Source organism: Haemorhous mexicanus, chromosome 31, assembly GCF_027477595.1.
Source record: "Haemorhous mexicanus isolate bHaeMex1 chromosome 31, bHaeMex1.pri, whole genome shotgun sequence".
Taxonomy (NCBI): Eukaryota; Metazoa; Chordata; class Aves; order Passeriformes; family Fringillidae; genus Haemorhous; species Haemorhous mexicanus.
Window position 1 is genome coordinate 978,577 of NC_082371.1, and position 20,316 is coordinate 998,892.

At 53.3% G+C, this 20,316-nt stretch overlaps 2 protein-coding genes across 5 annotated transcripts; one reads left to right on the forward strand and one right to left on the reverse strand.

The window, feature by feature from the left end:
- The first annotated feature begins 209 nt into the window (after nucleotides 1–209).
- ADAR (adenosine deaminase RNA specific) lies at nucleotides 210–15,144 on the forward strand. 4 transcript variants are annotated; one of them, XM_059871443.1, is made up of 16 exons: nucleotides 210–348; nucleotides 3,163–4,692; nucleotides 5,969–6,155; nucleotides 6,246–6,403; nucleotides 6,820–6,961; nucleotides 7,147–7,352; nucleotides 7,565–7,721; nucleotides 8,312–8,380; nucleotides 9,507–9,678; nucleotides 10,259–10,352; nucleotides 11,648–11,776; nucleotides 11,882–12,015; nucleotides 12,491–12,673; nucleotides 13,116–13,228; nucleotides 13,666–13,793; nucleotides 14,515–15,144. In XM_059871443.1, the coding sequence occupies exons 2-16, from the start codon at nucleotides 3,245–3,247 to the stop codon at nucleotides 14,753–14,755; spliced, it is 3,561 nt and encodes a 1,186-aa protein (XP_059727426.1). In that variant the 5' UTR covers nucleotides 210–348; nucleotides 3,163–3,244; the 3' UTR covers nucleotides 14,756–15,144. The 4 variants fall into 4 exon arrangements, with proteins under 4 accessions (XP_059727426.1, XP_059727423.1, XP_059727424.1 ...); XM_059871440.1 differs by lacking the exon at nucleotides 210–348 and adding an exon at nucleotides 862–974; XM_059871442.1 differs by lacking the exon at nucleotides 210–348 and adding an exon at nucleotides 1,468–1,947.
- Nucleotides 15,145–17,135: 1,991 nt separating this feature from the next.
- On the reverse strand, nucleotides 17,136–20,265 carry CHRNB2 (cholinergic receptor nicotinic beta 2 subunit). The gene is made up of 6 exons (XM_059871273.1): nucleotides 20,146–20,265; nucleotides 19,459–19,604; nucleotides 19,315–19,359; nucleotides 18,971–19,080; nucleotides 17,891–18,851; nucleotides 17,136–17,388 (listed from the first exon to the last, which is right to left on the reverse strand). Exons 1-6 carry the CDS (start codon nucleotides 20,186–20,188, stop codon nucleotides 17,218–17,220), a joined length of 1,476 nt encoding a protein of 491 aa, XP_059727256.1. The 5' UTR covers nucleotides 20,189–20,265; the 3' UTR covers nucleotides 17,136–17,217.
- Nucleotides 20,266–20,316: the final 51 nt, after the last annotated feature.

The window sequence follows — 20,316 nt, forward strand, 5'->3', positions numbered from 1 at the left end:
TAGGTCGGCTCCCAAGCCTTTTGGTTATGATCCACACCCACAGGTATAAATACCACACTGCCCACCGCCCAACAGGGCCGCTGACGGCTCGAGCCGCGGTGCCGGGGCAACTCCGGGTGGCGCCGCTCGGATCCCGGTGCCAGCCGGTAAATGACACACGGCTGACATCTGACAGCGCGGTGCAGCAGCAGGCAGGAGCAATCTGTTCTCTGCCGGTAGTTTTATAACTCACACGGTCCGGATGGTATCTGCCCGCGAAAGGGAGGATCCACCGGCAGCGGGGGCTGCCCCTGCTCTGGGATTACGGAGGGGAACATGTCCGTTTGCCTAGAAAGAACCTCGGACAAGGTGAGATGTGACTTGCTGCACCTCCGGCACTAAAATAATGGATAAAAATGGGGTGAGGGGAGTCCCACAGGAAGCCTGTGGTAAAAGAGGAGCCGCGCTGGCAGACCTCGGCGAGGGGCACAGGGGATAAGACAGCACCAAGGGAGGAGAGAGACCCAGAGGACACAGCGTAGCCCCAGCACAGACAGAGAGCCCATCGGAAATGGGTGTCCCAGGGGCGATGGGGGCGCACGGAGGAGGGGAGAAGCCCCCCAGTCCTGAACGCACCGCGGCACGGCGGGGCCGCGGGGAACCGGGACGTTCGGCGGCGCTCGGGGCGCACGCGCGGGCCGGCAGAACGCCGTCTGCGCCTCACGGGCAGCAGCGCCTCAGGCCACCGCTTCCCCCGGGACAAAGCGGGAGTGGCGCTGCCTTTCAGCCGGGGGACTAGGTGGTTGTGCTGCCTCTCCATCAGCGGAGCAGCCGAGCCCCTCCAGGCCCGAGGCGCCGACACAGCCGAGCGCTGCCCGCGCCAAACATGGCCGCGCTCGGGCCCGGGGAAAGATGGCTGCCGCGCGGCTCCCTGCGCAGGCGCGTGGGGCTCGCGTGCGTCATCAGCGTGCGCCGGCAGCGGCGGCAGCGGCAAGGTACGGGGCGCGAGGTGGGGGCGGCCGCGGGCCGAGTTCGGGCCCTCGGGGATTCCTCCGGCCTCGCGTGTCCTGCAGCGGCCGCGGGTCGGGTTCGGGCCCCCACGGGCCTTCAGGGGTCCCTCCGGGGTCCCTCCGGGCCTGTGTGTCCCGCAGCGGCTGTGGGCCGGGGCCGGACCCCCACTGGCCCGCGTACCCTGCAGCGGCCGCCGGACCCGGTGACACCGCGGACCCGCCTCCGGCGCAGGCAGCCCTGCGAGCGTTCGGAAGGCGGTGTGACCGTGTCCTGGCTCCCCAAGGTCCTTATCGGGACCGGGTTCCACAGGGTGGAACGCGTAGAATAAAAGCCTCGACTCCCGCCTTTCGGTGCTCGCCGCCCTGTCTCCCAGTCAACCCTCTGGGCTCGGGGGCCTCGTCCGGGCGAGCCCCTCGGGCTCGCGGTGCCGCCACTCCCGCCGTGGGTGCGTGGGCTCGGGAACGTGGTTTGACACGGGTGCAGGCAGTAGCCGTCCTGCCGCGGTCCCTGGGTGTCCTTTGGGGTGTAGCTGAAGGTGGCAGGTGTTCCCGGGCAGGTGTTCCCGCAGCCGCTCCCTAAGCCGGGCCAGCGGCCGCTCCGGCGTGCGGACCGGGACCCCGTCCCGGCGACAGCTCCTGAGCGACGGGGCTGCAGCGCCACAGGGACTGGGGGAAGGAGCTGCCCTCCCGGGTTCGCCTTCCCACCGCTGGTAAGGAACTTGATGATCGCTCCCGAAGCCGAGAGCCTGTGTGGGAAAGCCCGAAACCCGGCCGGCCCCCACTGCGAGCTCCCTGGGCGGGGCGGAGCGGCTGCTGCGGGAAGCGAAACTGAAACGGAGCTCGCAGCCATCTTGGCCGTGTCCCGGTGCCTCTCGGCCGGGACGCGTTCTGTGTGTCGGCCTTTCTTTTTAACCCCGTATTTTCTCATAAAATAATTTGGCGTGCGGATGAGACTGAGGTAAGAGCGGTTTGTGGTTTTGTTGTTTTTTATTTTAAGCCTTCATCCTATTTTTGCCCTGCCCTTGGCTCAGGGAACGCTTGTAAAACGGGGTCACTGAGCAGGCGGGCAGCAGTGGGACTCCCTCAGAGCTGCGGAGGTGGGGATCTGTCGCTCTGCACTCTGGCTCCCCATGTTTGTTGTAAAAATAAGTCGTGGTGAAGGTAGCCGAGTGCAGTTGCTTAATGGAAGTGAAATTTAAGTTGACCTTGAGGTCTTTGGAGAAGATGGGGAGCTTTATAAAGATGAGACTTGGATCAGAAAAACTATCTTTGTGACGAGAGATGCCGTAAGGAGGTCAAGGAGGAGCAGGCAGGACGCGGACCCGGCAGTGTGTATCATGTTCCTTGTCTTTATCCTCTCAGTTTTGTAGCAAGTGTTATCAGAAAGTTAGAATATGCTGGGCTGGATTCCTTACTTTTTAAAAGAATATTAATAGTTTAGTCTTATCCCTGTACCCCAGGGGGGCAGCACGACTTTGTGTGATAGAGTGAAATTTGGGCTATAATGGAAAAAAACTTGTGTACCATTGCCAGCTGCACACCTATCCAATTTCTCTGCGTGTTATCACTTTCATTCCCCTGTCGTGTGATGTTTTGCCTCTACAGGTCACATAATGTGACCTGTAGAGGCAAAGGGAGGAAAAGACACTTGGCATTTCAGACTGTTTTGGCCATGAATCTGAAAATAATTGTGAGCCTGTTGCAGCTCTGTTCTGTGTGACCATGCAAGTTGTTCCAGCTCCTTGTGCTGCTCCAGCTCACCTCCTTGTGCTCCTTTACCTCCTCATGCCCCCATTTCTCAGGTTGCAAAGTAGGTCTGAGATTCTCCTCTCCCTGGAGGCAGAGCAGTGGAGCTTGCTGCGTTTCAGGAGTGCATCCTGAACAGGCCACCCAGTCCCGTGCTAGAATCAAGCCTGAGAGAAACAGTGGCAGACCTGCTTCTTGGAATTGACTTCACCTGCAGTTTGGGGCTGCTGGTTCTCTGCTGGGCAGCCAGAGTTTGCCATTTGTGTTTTTACAGGACTAATTTAGACTCCTAGAAAAGTAGAAAAAAAAATTGACGGGTGAGAAGATGCTTGAAGTGCCTCAGTCACTGGGAATCTGTTTAAACTGCATTTCTGGATTGCTGTCGTTGTCAAAAGATGTTCTGAGCTCCTGTGTTTTTTCTCCTCAGGGCGGGAGAGTGTGGAGTGAGTAGCAGCTCCTGTCCTGGCTCAGCAGCAGCCTGGTTCCCCCGCGTGTCCCAGCAGTGCGCTATGAGCAGAGGCACTGGGCGAGGCAGAGGCTCCTGTCTCACCCAGCCAAGGCATCACTACCCCATCACTAACCGAGGTCCTTTTAACCACCCTCGTACCCTACAAGAAACTAATCAGGAAACCTTTTTACACCAGCGGTTCCTAGCAGAGCAGGACGCTGAAGTCTCTGTGTTGCAGGGACAGGGATCACACAAGGAGTGGCGCACCAGAGGTGGGCGAACTGCGGCACCGGCTCCTGCAGGCAGAGGTCAGCCCAGCTCCGGCAGGGCTGCCGGCCGTAGCTTCTCCAGCCAGCATCCGCGGGTTGAGGCTCTGCCTCGCTACTGCCCTCCACGGCACCATCGTCAGGAGAGCTCCAGGAGAGAGTCTGACGCTGTGAGGTTGAATTTCCAGAAACTGTCTCTTGCTGGGCAAGACTATGAACGAGAAATTCTGACTGTTTTCAGGCAGCTTGAGGAGGGGAGGACTTGCACGGCTAATGAGCTGGCACGTAAACTTAGAACTCAAAAGAAAGAGGTCAACCGTGTTTTGTATAAACTGCTCAGAGAGGGCAAGTTGCACAAAGAGGGAGAGACACCACCACTGTGGAGGGTTGCCAGCCCTGGTTCAGGGAGAGATAGAAGCCCTACTGACCACAGTGCTAGTTGCACAGATCCAGCAAGTTTTGAGAGCTGGGGAGGAGAGTGGAGCACGTTTGGCTTGGGAGACACAGAGATGGCTGAGACAAAGGAGAAAATCTGCAACTACTTGTTCAGTGTGGTGGAAACAACAGCTCTCAATCTTGCCAAGAACATTGGGTTTTCGAGAGCCAAGGATGTTAATGCATTTCTTAGCGCTCTGGAAAAGCTGGGGGATGTCCACAAGCAGAATGCAACTCCACCACGATGGTCCCTGACAGACAGGAAACGTGAGAGGATGCAGATGAGGCTGAAGGCCAGCACAATAATGCAGATGGCAGATGCCACACCTCCTGAGTCAGGTCTTCTATCTTCTTTTGTCCCTCCATGTTCCCCAGAGGTTACTGCAGCTTCATCAGCAGCAGTGAAAGAAGAAGAAAGTGCAGAAAATGGGCAGCAGCCTTTGGGGCAGGCTGGTCAGGACAATGTCAGTGACACAGAACCAGATGCATCTGAGGACACTAAGCCTGACTTCTCCAGTTTGAGTAATTATGATAACTCAGAAAACAGCAAGTGGACCACAGATGATATCCCAGATAATCTGAATGCTATCAGCAAGCAGCCTGATAAGTCAGAAGGCATCATGAATTCTCAGTCTTCCCCCACTTATGCTGCCCAGTTCGAAACTGCTTTCCCATGTACACCTGTAGAGAAACTGATGGCTTGTCAGGAGAAGAACCCAGTGAGTGGCCTTACCGAATATTCCCAGTACACATACCAGCACTGTGATTTCATCATGCTGGAGCAAAATGGACCCTCTCATGAGCCACGGTAAGAAAATGTCCTGCCTTTTCTGAGCTCTTTTTCCATAAAATGATTTGACTTTAATTAAGTTTACCGACTCAACTGTCCTGAAGAGGCCTGCTATTAATGTTTCTTTCATTTCAGAAGGATTAGCCTAGTTGATTCCTTGCATCAACTTAAAAAAATAAAGCAAGGCTAAAATTTAACCCTAGGTAGCCCAGTTTTGGCATTCTTCATTCTGAGCAGAAAAGATGGGATTAATTTCTTCACTAGGTCCCATCTCAATTACTTGCCTTCAGTTTGACCATATAGGGCAAAACTGGTATTTCTAAGGTGCCTCTCAAGATGCTCTCACCCTGGAAATAGTGTAAAGGGAGCCCAGAACAAAGTGTTTGGTAGCAGGTGTCTTAAGTTAAACAAGGTGGCCCCACTCTGTAGATTTCTGTGTTGTAGCAGGTCAGAGCCAATTCTCTGAGCTGAGCATGTGGCATGACGCTGCAATTGGCTAAGTCAGTCTCTGGAGTCCCTTGCAGAATCATGGCTGTTACTGAGCATAAGCAAGACCAAGAAAATCTCCATATGTGCCACACTGGAATGTGTCAATATATCTGCTAGACAGGAAAATTGGCCTAATTTCTAAAGATGGAGTGCCAGGGGTTTGTTATTTTGGGTTTTTTTTTAAGAAAGGATCTGAATGGATTCGGCACCATAATCTCTCTCCAGATCTGGTTTGACCCACTCTCCTTGGAAGCAGATTTCCAGGGCTGGAGGATGGATGAATGGATGATCAACTTGTTTGTTAGAGGTCACAGGAATGGGGGAGGCAGAAATGTCAAAGGCAAGAGGTTTATGTGAGGCAGCACCTTTCTAAGATGGATGCCCTGGATAGCTATAGAGAATGCCAGAGGGAGGAGTGACCCCCTGAATGACCAGGTGCAAATGAAACAGTGCAGGCTGCTTTGGAGCTTTCTTATTCCTGGCCAGGAGCCACAACAGAGCTGCTGCCTGCATACAGCCATTACCTGTTTCTGGCACCTGTGGTGGAACACAACAACTCATCCTGTTCCTTCAGAACAAAATGTGGAGCTGCTCCTCTGTTGTGAACAGCTCTGGAAATGTAATGATGCAGTGCTGCTCGGGTAGCCTTGGTATTTTTGTCTTCTGCTCATGGCAGCCTGGATTTACTCTTCCCAGCTGGGAACTAGCTGTTTCTTCTCCTTTGAATTCCAAGAGCAGCCTTGCATGCTCTGAGCAGACCACACTTCTGCTTCTCAGTATGGCCGTTTGGTTTTCTCTTTCAAAGGTTTAAGTTCCAGGTAATGATCAACGGGCGCCGATTCCCACCAGCAGAAGCAGGGAGCAAAAAATTGGCTAAGCATGAGGCAGCAGCTAATGCCATGAAGATCCTGATTAGTGAAGTGGAGAATGGAAGGCAAGGTGGAATTAAATGTGAGGAGCCATTACCCTCCAACAGCTCAGGACCAGAACTGGTGAGTCCTGTTTTCTTTACTTTGTAAGGCTGCTCAAACAGTATTAAGTCTGACTCTGATTCTCTGATTTCCTCCATCTTCTTGCTGTAGCCTTTGCAGCTGGAGCCAGAGCTGTCATCTGCAGCAGCTCCCCTCAGCCTGCTTCCTGGGAAGCACCCTATCAGCATATTAATGGAGTATGGTCAAAAATCAGGGAACATAATTGAATTCCAGCTGCTCTCTCAGGAAGGCCCACCTCATGATCCTAGGTATGGCATATTCTTGTCAGCTTTGAGGGGGAGTGGAAACTCTTTCTTCACTGTCCTTCCCCTTCAGCATGCTGCCCACATTCCTGGATTTGTCACTGACCTAGCTGAGTGCTTCTCTTAGCCAAGGATTCTGGGCATGGCTCATCCAAGATACCTAGTTCCAGAAGGAGACCCGAAGCAATGCCCTTTCTCAGAGAAAGGATGCTGTTTCTTCTACCAGAGCAGGAGGGGGTTCCAGTCCTGTACCCTTCCTGGAGGTGCTCTGCTGGAAGTGTTTAGGGCCATCACAGTAGATTTCAGTTGAAGATAAATTGGAGATAACCCAGAAGGATTTACCTGGAAGTGGGACACGGGGATAATAACCAGATTGAGACACCTATGGTTAACACTTTTCATGTACTATAATGTCCTGTCAGGTTCAGCTACTGTGTGAAAATGGGTGACCAAATTTTCCCTGCTGTGGTAGGAAACAGCAAGAAGGGAGCAAAGCAAATGGCAGCAGAAGTTGCTGTGAAGATTCTTTCTGGAGAGTCTGTACCCCATGTCTTGCCTGAACAGGTATAAAGAGCTTTTTTTCTAAGACCCAAGTGTTTGGAATTGGGTGTTCCCCCCCTTATATTTCCTATTCTGCTGGATTTCACCCCACAGGGTCATGTGGGGCAGAGGTTTGCTGCTGCTCTTGGCCTGCACTAAATGCAGCTGCTCAGTGTTTAACAGTTTTCTCCTGTCTAACTCCGCTCTAGCCTGTTATGAAGCCACACAGTGACCAGTCCATGCACAATATTGCCACTCCAGATGAATCCAAAGTGGTGAAAACGAAGGGTGTTGGGGAGCTCATCAAATATCTTAACGTCAATCCTGTCAGTGGCCTGCTGGAATATGCCCGTTCCAATGGGTTTGCTGCAGAGTTCAAACTCATTGACCAGTCAGGACCTCCCCATGACCCCAAGTAAGTAGCAGCATCTGGCTGAAGGAAGTTTTGTGCTACTGCCGTTGTCCTAGGAAAAGGGCAGAAAGCTCAAAATCGCTGATGCCCTTTGAGATGGCAACAGGGCTAGTTGCTGCCTCTGCCAAATCTTGTCCCTCTGATTTTCTCCTCTCTCCACTTTGAGAATGTAAAAAACCAAACTGAAATCCACAGGTTTCTTGGTTTCCTTGCAGGTTTGTCTATCAGGCAAAGGTTGGAGGCCGCTGGTTCCCAGCTGTAACTGCACACAACAAAAAGCAGGGCAAGCAGGAGGCAGCTGATGCAGCACTCAGAGTCCTGATTGGGGAATCAGAGAAGACCGAGCGCATGGAAGGGATGAGCACCACTGAGGTGAATCTTCTGCCAAAGTTGGGGTTGTGTGGTAGTCCTGCCTATGCCCCTCCTCTCAGTCCAACCAAAAAATGCTTTCAAAATCAGCTGTGATCTCTTTGTTCTCTGCAGCTGTTGATAACCTGATGTGGTTTTCCTGAAATGGGTTAGATGTTTCCTCAGGGCACAGGCATACCCTTCTGTCTCACAGGCCTCTGCTTTAGGGCTAAATTATTATCAGATTCTTCCACAAGCTACTAAAATGTGTTCCTGAGGTAAAGTAGGAACATACTTATTTTTAATTGTGCAACTTTTTTTATTACATCTTCCAAATTTCTTTGTCCTGCATTAAAAATTGTGTGTCATCTCAAAAAGTTCATGCATCCGTTAAACGCAAAGCCCTGGTTATGTCAGGATGGCTTTCCCAAACTTGGGCTGATATAAATCACACTTAAAGTGTTGTGAGCTCTGAAAAGCCTCATTCCAGGCAGCACAGCTGGGCACAGCAGCTTGGCTCTAAATAGCCAAGCCATCAGGGAGGATTTGTCAGTCAGCAGTGCTTTAGGAGATGGGTTGGTCTGTGCTGGAATGACTGTGCACTCTCCTCACAGGCAGCCAGAGGAGCAATTCCTCCAAAGCCAGGAACAGATTTCCTTGGCTGTGTCTCTGGAAATAGGCAGGTTGGTTTTGTTCCTTCTTGCTCGGGGTTTTCCCTATCATTCTCAGGAGGCCATTCCTCAGCCCGTGTCGCTTGCTGCTGTCTCTGATGTGGCTAAAGCAGAGCTCAAAGCTTTGGATGAGGCTTTCCCAGAAATACCTAAAAGAACTTCACCTGCCCCTTGGCACAGCACTGCCCAAAGCTCAGGGTTTTCTGTGTACTGCCCTCTGCTTGGAGAGCTGTGAAATAGGAGTTTCCTTGAGCCAGGTCTCCTAAGATCTTGGAGATCTATTTCACACCCAAGATAGCTCAGCTACTTTAAAAGGCATAAAATCAGCAAAATGTCTTCTGTGGCAGTGTTGGAAACAAAAAGGTTTTAATAAAAAGCAAAACTCTTTACAAAGAAAAAATGATCCAGGTGCAAGAGGCCCTCCTGCCCCTAGTAAAACACCTCACCAAAGCAATTAGTTTCTCTGTTCTCTTCTTTTTCTAGTAAATTGCCTAGATGTGACTTTTTGGCTTCTGTCCAGTTAGCTATCCTTAAGTTTGAAGTGAAGTCCCCTGAGTCCTATGAGGTGCCTTTTTTACCTAATCAATGAGAAAAACTTCTGGGCTTATTTCCTTTTTAAGGAGACAAAAGATAGTTTTGTCACTCTGTCAACAAAGAGCACATTCCTACAAAGCTGTGCTGCAGGTTAGCTCACTCTTGGGTGTGGTCACCAGTTGTTGTGGTGTTGCTGTGAGGGTCCCCAGGACTAGGTGAGAGATGAGAATTGACTCCCAAGTTCTCAGAAGGCTGATTTATTATTTTTTGATATTATATTAAAAGAAAATTATATACTAAAACTATACTAAAGAAAGAGAAAGGAGACATTGTAAGGCTAGAAAAGAATGATAATGAAAACCCATGACTGACCAGAGTCCTGACATAGCTGGACTAGGATTGGTCATTAATAAAAAACAATTTACATGCTGGGTAAACAGTTCTCCAAATCACATTCCAAAGGAGCAAAACATGGAGAAGCTGAGGCTTCTCATCTTGCCAGGAGAAGAAATCCTGACGAAGGCATTTTTCATAAAATACCCCAGTGACACTTGAGCTGTGTGGTATGAGCTGCTCATGTCCTGTGCTGTCATCCCTGTCCCAGCTTCCTGTGAGTGGCAGCACCCTGCACGACCAGCTGGCCATGCTGAGCCACCAGCGCTTCAACTCCCTCACAGCTCGCCTCCAGCACAGCCTGCTGGGCCGCAAGATCCTGGCTGCCATCATCATGAGGAGAGGGGATCAGGGCCTGGGTGTGGTGGTCAGCATTGGAACAGGTATGAGCAGCTTCTTCAGCACACTCTGAACTCTCTTCCGTGCTAGGTTTCCCTACCAGCCACAGCTCAGGAATGGCTGTAGGCTTCCTCAGGGAGGGTACAGAGCGTTCCCAGGGCTCACATGGTGTCATGAGTGATCTGGTTAGAGAGAAAGAGAACAAAGCAAATGTGCCTGCAGCTATATTGCTCTTAATCTTTGCTTGCATTGCTGTGTCCTACTCTGTGCATCAGAGCATGGGTTCCTTATGTGCCAGAGCACACAATCCCCCAGTTTCTCCCAGCTGCACGTACCTTATCTCCCTCCCTGCTTTGCTGCCAAGCTTCTATCTGGAGTGATGGGCTGGAAAGCCCTCAGGAAGATACAGTCCTCCAAAACTCATGGCAGTTTAAGTCTGTCTGTCCCTAAAGTGGTGTCCCTTTATTTTTTTAACTGCTTGTGATAGTGATTTAATAGGCAGGGTGCTCGTGCTGGTGCTGCTGCTCTAAAGCCCAAAGAAATAAGACTTCCTCCCTCTGTCTCTGAAGGCGTCTTGACTTTGATAGCTGCCCTATTATTTAATTTTTTGCTTGTTTGTTTCAGGTAATCGCTGTGTGAAAGGAGAAGAGCTAAGCTTGAAGGGGGAGACAGTAAATGACTGTCATGCAGAAATCATTTCTCGAAGAGGCTTTGTGAGGTGAGAAAAGGGGAAACTCAAAAGGAGAGGGGCCTGCCAGAAGCTGCTTTCCCATTCTGGAGAGGTGCAGCTCAAATACCCCTGGTTTTTTGCTGTGCTGAGAGATGCTGTGATCCTCAGACACTGTTTACTCATGTGTTGTTGAATAGAGGGAAGTTATTTCTTATAAGAAGGGGCCATACCTGAATGATGCCCAGATAAGAATAGGAGACTTGCCAGGAGCCCAACAGCTGCATCTGATGTACTTAATATTAAACCTCCTGCTGAAGCTGCTGGGCTGATGTACAGGGTACTCTCCAGCCTGAGCACAGCTCTTGCCACACCAAGCCGCTGCAGGCTTGGTCTCCTGGCCTTTCTGGGTCTGGGTGTAGAAGGATTCATGAAAACATATTGCATGTGTTTACTTTGATAATTAACATGTTTTTCGGAAGCTGGAAAGGGTTTTCCCAACTAAACTACACAATTCTTTTCTTGCTCTTCCTCTCCTCCACATTCACTGTGCTACTTTTTAGTTTTTGAAACCTAAAGTGAGATGAAGCTGGACTGCTTGGTTAACGCCTGTCCTTCAGTTACGAACAAAAAAACCAAAAAGCCAGCTGCTTCCTCCAAGCCTTTGTGTGCTGCCACTGTGCTCTGCATTCCTCAGCAAAGGAAAGTGTTGAGAGCAGGTCCCTGGGAAGTGATGAATCAGGATTGCATCTTGCTTACTGTCTGTTTCAGCTGTTAATCTTGACAGCGGTGGCTGCTCTGGCGCAGCAGAGTGAACTCTGCCTCTCTTTACAAAATCAGTCCCTGCACAGGCTCTGCTCAAGGACTGTCTGGGAGGCTGCAGTTTTTCTTTAGTCCTTGACAAGATGTTGGAGACCAGGGTTTTACCTGGCCAGAAGCAGCCATGAAAGACCCATCAGTGTAAAGAGATCATGGGCTCCTTCTAATAGCATTTGAATTCAGCTGCCTGCAGGGTTGTTTACTTTTAATGCAAACTTGCTGCTGACTAAAGGTGCTGGTTAACAACCTTGAAGTCTTCTTCACACTGGGATCATATGCATGACAGCAGCACCTGGACAGGATACTGCTTTTCTGCTGCTTGTCCTCTGCATGGCAGAAAATCTGCTGGATTTTTTGCCCTTTTTGTGCATCAAGCATTGTTGGCTTCCCAGGCATCCTCAGCCGCAGCTCCTGGTCTCTGCTCTTCCATGTGGCAGGAATGGGTGATGTGGGACCCTGCCTGTCAGTTGAAGCACTTGTTGTCTGAGAAGCAGAGCAGCCTTTTGACAGGATGATGTTTTTTTCAGGTTTCTTTACAGTGAGCTGATGAAGTATGACCCATCTAATCCTTCCTCTGCAGAAGAGAGCATTTTTGAGCAAGCAGGAGGACAGAAACTCAAAATAAAGAGCAGTGTTACCTTCCACCTCTATGTCAGGTTGGTGGCGGGTGTTGAATGACTGGTGTCAGCAGCACTGTCAGGCCCCTGGCCCTGGCTGTTTCGTTTACAGTCAGGGCTCACCAGGGAGGGTTTGTTTTCTAGCACAGCACCATGTGGGGATGGAGCACTCTTTGATAAATCCTGCAGCGATCAGGCAAACGAGATGGGACAGCCCCAACATCAGCCTCTCTTTGAGAACCCCAAGCAAGGCAAGCTGCGGACCAAGGTGGAGAACGGTGAGTGCAATCATTCTCTGCACCATGGAGTGGCTTCAGTCCTCTCCTGGGAGCCTTTCTGGTGCTCCATAGCTTCCTTACCCCTCTCTGTGTGCTGTTGTGGGATTTGAAGCATTCAGGAACCAGAAGAGGCAGATGGAAGGCTTTAGAGAGCGTCCCTTTCCCCTTCCCAGGAAGGCTTCAGAGAGAGTCCCTTTCCCAGCCCTGCCTATTGCACTGCCATGCTTGTGAAGTTTGATGCAAAGCTCTCATCTAGGTCTGTGTCCTGCCTTTCAAGCAAAGTTCTATTCTGCTTCAGCCATGTTGAAAATGATTCATCAGTACCCAATACTGAATGCCAGATTGTTCCCTCAACCTGGTGTCAGACTCGAGTTCACTCTTTGTATCCAGAAGTTTCTCGTGCAGTTGCTGATGGGGTTTTGATTTATTGACTATCTGACACTATACAGAAAAGCTTTCTTCTTCTCTTGTCCAGGGGAAGGTACCATTCCAGTGGAGTCAAGTGACATTGTGCCCACGTGGGACGGGATCCAGCATGGGGAGCGCTTACGGACCATGTCCTGCAGTGACAAAATCTTACGCTGGAATGTTCTGGGCTTGCAAGGGGCATTGCTGTCACACTTCCTGGAGCCAGTTTATCTCCACTCTCTTACACTCGGTGCGAAACCCTCTGTCCTCTCGGGGTAAAACTAGGCTGCAGTGACAGCTCGTCTCACTCCCCAGTGTGATGGCCGAGTTTGTTTGTGGAGGGTGTAGGAGTAACAGACTGAGTTGTCTTTCTTGGCAGAGCTGTTTGAAAATGCAAGGGGAGTCTATGGATTTTAGGCCATGGGTGCAGTCAGTGTCTCTGCAAAGTTCTGGATTTTTAGGAGGCACGTGTGATCTAGGAGAGTGAGGCAAAAACTGCGTGTTTGTGTCTTGAGTGAGAAGTGTTGCAGTCTGAAGACCATTGTCTTACACACCCAGGATACATGTAGCTATGCTGATCCACATGCTCTGAGCTTTCAGGAGCCTGTGAGCAGTGCTGCTGTTTTTGGGGTTTGGCCAGTCCATCACCTGTGCCATCCTGTTTCCTCACACCTGCACCTCTGTCTCCACAGGTTACTTGTACAGCCAGGGTCACTTGACCCGTGCCATCTGCTGCCGTATGGAGAGGGATGGGAGCACGCTGAAGGAAAAGCTCCAGGCTCCATACCACATCAACCACCCTGAGGTACTGCAGCTGTAGCACTTCTTCATCTTTGTCCCCCACTCCCTTGCCTGTGTGTTTGGGGGTCCCCGAGGTGCTCTGCAGGGACGGTCATTGTGCAGCAGCCCTCCAACCAGGGGCAAGAATTAGTGACCAGAAGCACAAAATCAAGAGATATCATGAGTTGGAAGGGACCCACAATGTCTTACCAGGTCTAGCTCCTGGCCCTACACAAGACAACCCCAAGAACCTGCCCTCTTTGTGTCACCCCACAGTTTGGGGGCTACTGGCAATGTCTTAGTCTGGAAAAAAGGACACTAAAGTTGCCTCTCTAGACTGCAACTCAGTAAGGACCTTTTTTTTTGTGGCTCTGGAAAGTTTGGGATGAGCTGAAACTCTGAGGGATGAAAGGGGCACGAGAGTCAGGCAGCAGGACCAGGCTAAGCTTCCTTCCTGTGCAGGTTGGGCGAGTCAGCGTGTACGACTCTGCAAGGCAGACAGGCAAGACGAAAGAGTCATCAGTGAACTGGTGTCTTGCTGACGAGAGTGAAGTTGAAATCTTGGACGGCACCAAAGGGAAAGTAGATGGGTAAGAGGAGCCTTTCCTGACACTGCCTGGGGGAAGGGGGGCAGCTCTGAGGTGGGAAGTACACTCTGCACTGTTTCAGCACCCTATATAGTGGATATTTTTGCCCCTGATGAGGGGGAGAGAATGATGCATCTTATCAGAAGGTAATTAATTACTTCATTATAGTATATTATCGTATACTATATTACATTATATTACATTACATCTAAACTGAATCTGCCAAGCACTCAGCTGCACACACTGCACAGAATCTCGTGACTGTCAGCCAACAGTCCTGACACGCTTGGCCCTGATAGGCCAAGGAAACAAAACACCATCACTTTGGGTAAACAATTTTCATATTGCATTCTACTTTGGCACAACACAGGCACAGCAAATAAGGTAAGAATTGTTTTTTCTTTCTCTGAGGTTCAGAGAATGTGAAACCCAGAAATATTCTTGGGAAGAACTGTGCCTTGCTTTTCTCTGTACATTTGCCTTTCTCTTCTCTGAAGAGAAATGTGGCAACACCCTATACATTGGGAGGGTTGGATAGAGGAATTTTAAACAGACAAAAGCAAGCACTCCTCAAGGAAAACAAAATGTTGCCCTGCCTGGACCTTACCACTAAGCCCTGCCAAGCCCAGAGCTCCTCCATCATGGGATTTTCCCTGAGCCCCCTGCTTCTCTTGGCTCTTCTCGGTGTCCTGTCCCTCATTGCTGTCATTGTCTTCCTTCCCAGTGTGAAGCTGGAGGTGTCTCGTGTGTCCAAGAGGAAAATGTTCTCCCTATTCCAGCAGCTCTGTGCAAAGAACAACCGCAAAGACCTGCAGGGCTTCTCTGTGTACTCAGATGCCAAGGAGGCAGCCACAGCTTACCAGGCAGCCAAGCAGTGCTTCTTCAGCACGCTGGAAGAGCTGGGCTATGGCAGCTGGATCCGCAAACCCCAAGAGGAAGAAAATTTCTCTGTCCTTGATGTGTAAGGAAGCACTCTGCAAGGACTGGGGGGTTAATGTGCACAGGCTGTGCTCATCCTTCTTCAACCACGTTTTTGGAGTGGAATCAGGAGTCTGCAGCAGTTTCCTCGTAGGCCTGGCTGCCTTGTCACTGTCACTCAGACCCTGTGTTTTTAAAATGTGCATGTAAATGATTCTCCTGTTTTTTAAAGCAAGGGCAGGCTTAGTCCCCATTTGCTTTTTTATAGTTTTGTCCCCCCCTTTATTGTTTTTTAAAGAAGGCACGAGTAACCAAAGGAATTTTCAAGACTGTGAGCTTGAAACCTTTGGACCATATACTGCAAATCTCTCTGGCAGGTTTTGAGGCAAATTTTTCTCCTTTGAGATTAAAAAAAAAAAAAAAAAAAAAAAAAAAACAGGCTGCTTGGCTGGTTTTCTGTATCTCTGTTGGAAGATGACTGGCAGCCCAGCCAAGCTGGGATATGGGACTGACCTCTGCAATGTGCAGCCATAGGACCAGCATAACATTCTGCATTAATAACAAAGAAGAAAGTTTCAGCATTGTTGGCCATGGGTGTTTTAATTCCCACTGAGGTGAAGAGGGCCCTGTGGTGGGGTTTGGAGAGGAACAGAGACAAGTTAGTTTTTGCTGAATGATGAAGGGAGCCAGGTAGAGCTTGGAATTGAGCCTCTTACCTCAAGCACAGGGCTCATTGGGCAGAGCTGAGCCCTGAGGGCTGGGCTCTGAAATGCTGGGGCAGGGCCCTCTCAGCTCCTTCCCTCACTTCTAGCTCTAGGACAGGGTGTCCTGTCTACAGTCTGGATGCCAGTGGTGGCTGCAGGCCCTGCCCTGTGTCTGTTTGTATCTGAGCTGAGCCACATGCCAGAGCTGCTGGTGGAAGGTGAGAAGTAGCACTGCTGTTACCATCCAACAGCAAGTTTATTGGGTGTTGTTGAAGCAGCCCCCCTCCCTGTACAAGGCAAATGCTGGCTTTGCCTCAGATGAGAGCTCTCTGTTTCATATCAGGTGGAGACCAAAGATTGGTTAGCATGGAAGTACAGCCCAAAGTGAGGAGCCTAAGGCTGGGAACAAGACCCCAGCTCTGGCTGTGGATCTCCACAGGGCAGCCAGGCTGGGGCCAAGCAGGGTCACCACTTGCTGAAAGTCCAGCTGTCACATGTTCACCCTGCCTGCAGCTGCCCGTGGGTATCCACTGTCACACAGAGTTGTGAGGGGAAGGAACTGCCTTGTCACCCAGCCCAGAGCAGGGCTGGGGGCTCCTCTGTTTGCAGCTGCTCAGGGAGCTGTGCCCGAGGCTATGGGGGCTCCTGCTGTGCTTCCCACACCTACTGATAGATCTCCACTCCCCACTGGGGCACAGCAGGAACCCCCCATCCTGCACTCACTGAGGTTGGACCAGCAGCAGAGGAGGCACAGAGGTGGGATGAACTGGGACAAGTCCCTGGCATGGGGCTGCTTTCGGAGCAGAGCTCTTAACATTTAGGTATTGGGGTGCACCCCTGAGCTCCAGGAGCAGCAGCTGCAGCAGCTGGGATTTCTCTGGCTGGGTGAAGTGCTGGGATTTAAATTAATTTCTAGCGTGCAGCTTCCCCTGGCCCTGTGTGTTGCCAGGCCCCGCCACCACCACTCCCCCCAGCCCCGGGGATTAGTGGTATTTATAGCAAACACTCCATCTCAGTTTTCCCCAATGAGGCCAATTCCTGCTGGCCAAGGGAGTGCAGGCAGTGCTGCTGGCCATGGTGTCAGCCCAGTGACCCATGGTGGGGCCCGGTTGCCAGCAGCTCCCAGCTTGGGTTGATTAACTGTGTTTTCCTTTTCCTTGTGCAACTCATCTTGTGCCTGCTCTTGGCTCCAGCATGCTGAGCCTGGAGTGGAACAGAAGAAGATGGAACTGGAGCAGCCCCTGGCACTTGCTGCCCTCGCCCTGCCTGCAGGTAGGACCTAAAAATAGCCTCTTCCTGCTTGGTCCATGTGTTCACCTTAGAGCCAGAGCTGAGCATCTCTGTCCTCTCCATGCCTCTGCTCCTGCTCTGTCCTCTCCTGGGAGCCCCAGAGCTGGCACAGGGGTTGGCAGCACCAGGCTGGAGCCAGGGGCTGCCCACCAAGGCTAGAGCTCTGGCCCCACATGGCCTGAGAGGAGATGCAGTGACTGGTGCGCCCAGGAGCAGAGGAGAGAGCTGAGCGTGTCCCCATGGATCAGGTTTCACAGTCCTATGCTCCCTCCCTCAGCAGCTGGGATTTTCCTCTCACAGAGACGATGCCTTCCTAGCCTCTTACCTTGGTCACAGGCAGCCAGAGTCACCCCAGCCCTGGCTGCATCCTGCTCTCTCAGGCCTGCAGAGCACAGTGTAGGATGAAATGACACCAGATGGAACCTGCCCGGTCCTGTGGGAGTATTTATTGGTTTGCAGGGGCTGCCTGAGCCCAGTACCCAGCTCTCTGGCCCTGGGACTGGCCATTCCCCATGCTATTTGGAGGTGGGGGTGCCCTGGCCGAGCTGCAGCAGGGAGTTGGTGGTGTAGTTCTGGAAGAGGGGCTGCAGGAACATGCCAATGGTGCCAAAGACACAGACGAAGACGAAGATCCATAGGAAGAGGCGGTCGATGACCATGGCCACGTACTTCCAGTCCTCGCTCACCTGCACGGGGCCGGGAAAAATGCTGGGTTAGGCTGGGGCCTTGGGTATTGCCTGACACTGCCCCAACTCCGGATTTGCATATCTCAGAGCCTCGAATCTGCTCCCTCAGCACTGCAGCTCCTGGGGCTGCCTGCCTGCTGTGGGCCTCATGGGGCTCGCTCCCCCTGCTGTCACCCATACCGCTGAGCCCAGGAAACATTTCCCCAGTGAGCAGAGCTGGGGGGAGACTCTGCAGAATCTGCAGCCTGACTGCCATGCAGTGCCAGGCCTGCTGGGTGCCTCCTGGGTTTCCAGAGCAGCTGCTTCAGCCTGGGACTGCAGTGGTGGGTCAGGGATCAGTGCTGGACCCCACTGAGCATGGGGCTAGGCAGGGATCCCCTTGGTGCTTATGCACATCATTTCCTGTGGTGCAGCCATGAGCCAGAACACACCCTGCACCCCCCAGCTCTGGGCACCCTGAGCAGTGCCCACTCCCAGATGCCCACCGCCCACCTCGACTTACGCTCTGATCGTCGTCCTCGCTGCGCATGTGGTCGGCGATGAAGCGCACACCATCCACCGCCTCCTCCAGCCCGCAGCTGCAGCCCGCCATGGGGCCCGCCGCCTGCCCCTGCCGCTCCCGGTAGCCGTTGAGCCCCTCGGCCTTGGCAGCACCAGGGTTGGCGTAGCAGGTGCAGGTGTGGGCACCGGCCTGCACGAAGAGAGTGGCGGCGGCGGCGCGTTCCTGCATGTGCCGGCGCTGGCGCAGGCGCTGGCGGGCGCAGCTCTGCCGCGGCTGCTTCATGAAGAGCAGCGCCGGGAGCTTGTGAAGGAAGAGGGTGCGGACCCAGGGCGGCATGGTGTGCGTGGTGGGCGAGCGGTGGTGCACATTGAGGACACAGACGCTGGTGACAATGGAGAAGGTCACCAGCACCATGGTGAACATAAGATACTTGCCCACCAGTGGTACGTCCAGTGAGGTGGGTGGCACGATCTTGGAGATGAGCAGGAGGAAGACGGTGAGGGCGAGCAGGACAGAGATGCAGAGTGTCATCTTCTCGCCACAGTCAGACGGGAGGTAAAACACAAGGATGGCCAGGGAGGTAATGAGGATGCAGGGGATGATGAGGTTGATGGTGTAGAAGAGCGGCTTACGCCGAATGATGAAGTCATACGTGATGTCCACGTAGGTGGAGTCATCGGGGTTCTCGTTGCGCCGCCCTGGCAGCGCCACGATGTCCCACTCGCCGCTGGGGGTGAAATCATCTAGGCTGGCCACCTCGCTCTTCAGCACCAGGTCAATCTCAGTGCGGTCATAGGTCCAGGAACGGAACTTCATGGTGCAGTTCTGCTGGTCAAAGGGGAAGTGCTTCACCTCGATTTTGCAGGCGCTCTTGTAGATGGCAGGTGGCAGCCAGAAGATGCTGCCATCGTAGGAGATCACCGCGTTGGAGTAAAAGGAGACCTCATACATCCCATCGGCGCTGGGGTGAAGAAAGCTGCTGTCAGTCCTGCTGTTGTCAGCCCCAGCAGTACAACATGGCCCTCTGCCCTGGGTGGGGTTGGGGAACACCCCCCCCCCCCCCCCCCAAAAATGACCTACTTGTTGTAGAGCACCACATCAGGCAGCCAGATGTGCTTAGAGGGCAAGCGGACCTTCTTCATGTTGTCAAAGTCCTCAGGCTTCCACGTGAGGCGATAGTCCTCCCACTCCTGAGGACAGGTGGGATTAGCCAAGCCCAGCCACATGATGGGCAAGGGGGTGGTTCGGGGGGGACACGGGGGTCCCACACAGGCTTTATGGGGGGCTATAGCAGGGCAAGGTAGACATTAGGGTCCCACACGGGATGTATGGGATAGGGATGGGTCTCAAGGCAGAGGCTGGGGAGTCCTGAGACAGGGTGGACATAGGGGTCTCAGGGCCACATCAGAGTCCAGGGTGCCCACCTGGGTCAGCCAGACATTCGTGGTCATGATCTGCTCCCGCTCGTGCTGCAGAGAGAGAGAAGGGCCAGTCACCCAGGGTGCTGGGAGGGTTTGGGGCCCCTTGCTTGCCCAGGAGGGTGGGAAGCAGAGTCCTGGCCAACTCACCACACTGATGAGCTGCGCCAGCGACACCATCAGCTGCACGGTCACCAGCTCCGAGCCATTGGTCGCCGGCCGGATCAGCTTGTTATAGCGTGCAGGGTCCAGCAGGTACTCAACCAGCCGCTCCTCCGTGTCCGTGCCCAGGCTCCCTGGGGCATGGCCGAGCCTGAGCCCCGTGGTGCCGGCAGGGCCCCCACGAGGCTCTGGGGACCCCCGGGATAGAGCCTGTACCCAGTCTGGGGTTCTGTGCCTGGCAGCCCGAGCAGGAATGGTGAGGTGCACGGTGATGGGCTGTGGGTGCCACAGCCGGGCACGGAGCAGGGAGGGCCGGGGGTCGAACGGGCGGGCTCGGGGGGCTCTGTGAGTGGGAGCGAGCGGCTGGACAGCGCTGGGGGTTCCTCTCCGCCCTCCTCTGCCTGTCCCCGCCATTCCGTGCCCGTTCGTGACACCCCGTCCCCTATACGGGTCAGTCCCTGCCCACCCCTGGCACCGCCTCGGGGAGCCGCAGCCCGCGGTGGCCGCACAGCCCCGGGGCGCTGGGGGAGCGGCACCGGCACCGCCGAACGGCCAGTACCGGCTCCACTCCGGACCTGTCCTGTGCTACAGGCGCAGCCCCCGGGCCCGGGCCGGTCCGCTCCGATCCCCTCCCCGCCTGTGCCGGTGCCATCCCCCAGAGCCCCCGGCACTTACGTCTGAGGGCAGCGAGAAGGCAGAGGACGCGGAGCAGCGCCATGGGGGCGGCCCGGCGCCGCCACCGGCACCCGGCGCTGTCCGCGGTTCTGGCCGGGCGCTGTCCGAGGTGCTGGAGCCGGCGGCGGCGGCGGCCCGGGCGGGGCGGCCCCGGGCGGGAGGCGGTGCCGG

Coding starts and splice junctions, on each gene's coding strand:
- ADAR (XM_059871440.1), top strand. CDS start 892: ATGGCTGCCGCGCGGCTCCCTGCGCAGGCGCGTGGGGCTCGCGTGCGT. Junction 7,353..7,564: donor GGACCTCCCCATGACCCCAA/GTAAGTAGCAGC, acceptor GTTTCCTTGCAG/GTTTGTCTATCAGGCAAAGG. Junction 12,674..13,115: donor TCTCCACTCTCTTACACTCG/GTGCGAAACCCT, acceptor CTGTCTCCACAG/GTTACTTGTACAGCCAGGGT.
- CHRNB2 (XM_059871273.1), bottom strand. CDS start 20,188: ATGGCGCTGCTCCGCGTCCTCTGCCTTCTCGCTGCCCTCAGAC. Junction 19,605..20,145: donor CCTTCTCGCTGCCCTCAGAC/GTAAGTGCCGGG, acceptor GCCATGCCCCAG/GGAGCCTGGGCACGGACACG. Junction 18,852..18,970: donor GATGTGGTGCTCTACAACAA/GTAGGTCATTTT, acceptor TCTTCACCCCAG/CGCCGATGGGATGTATGAGG.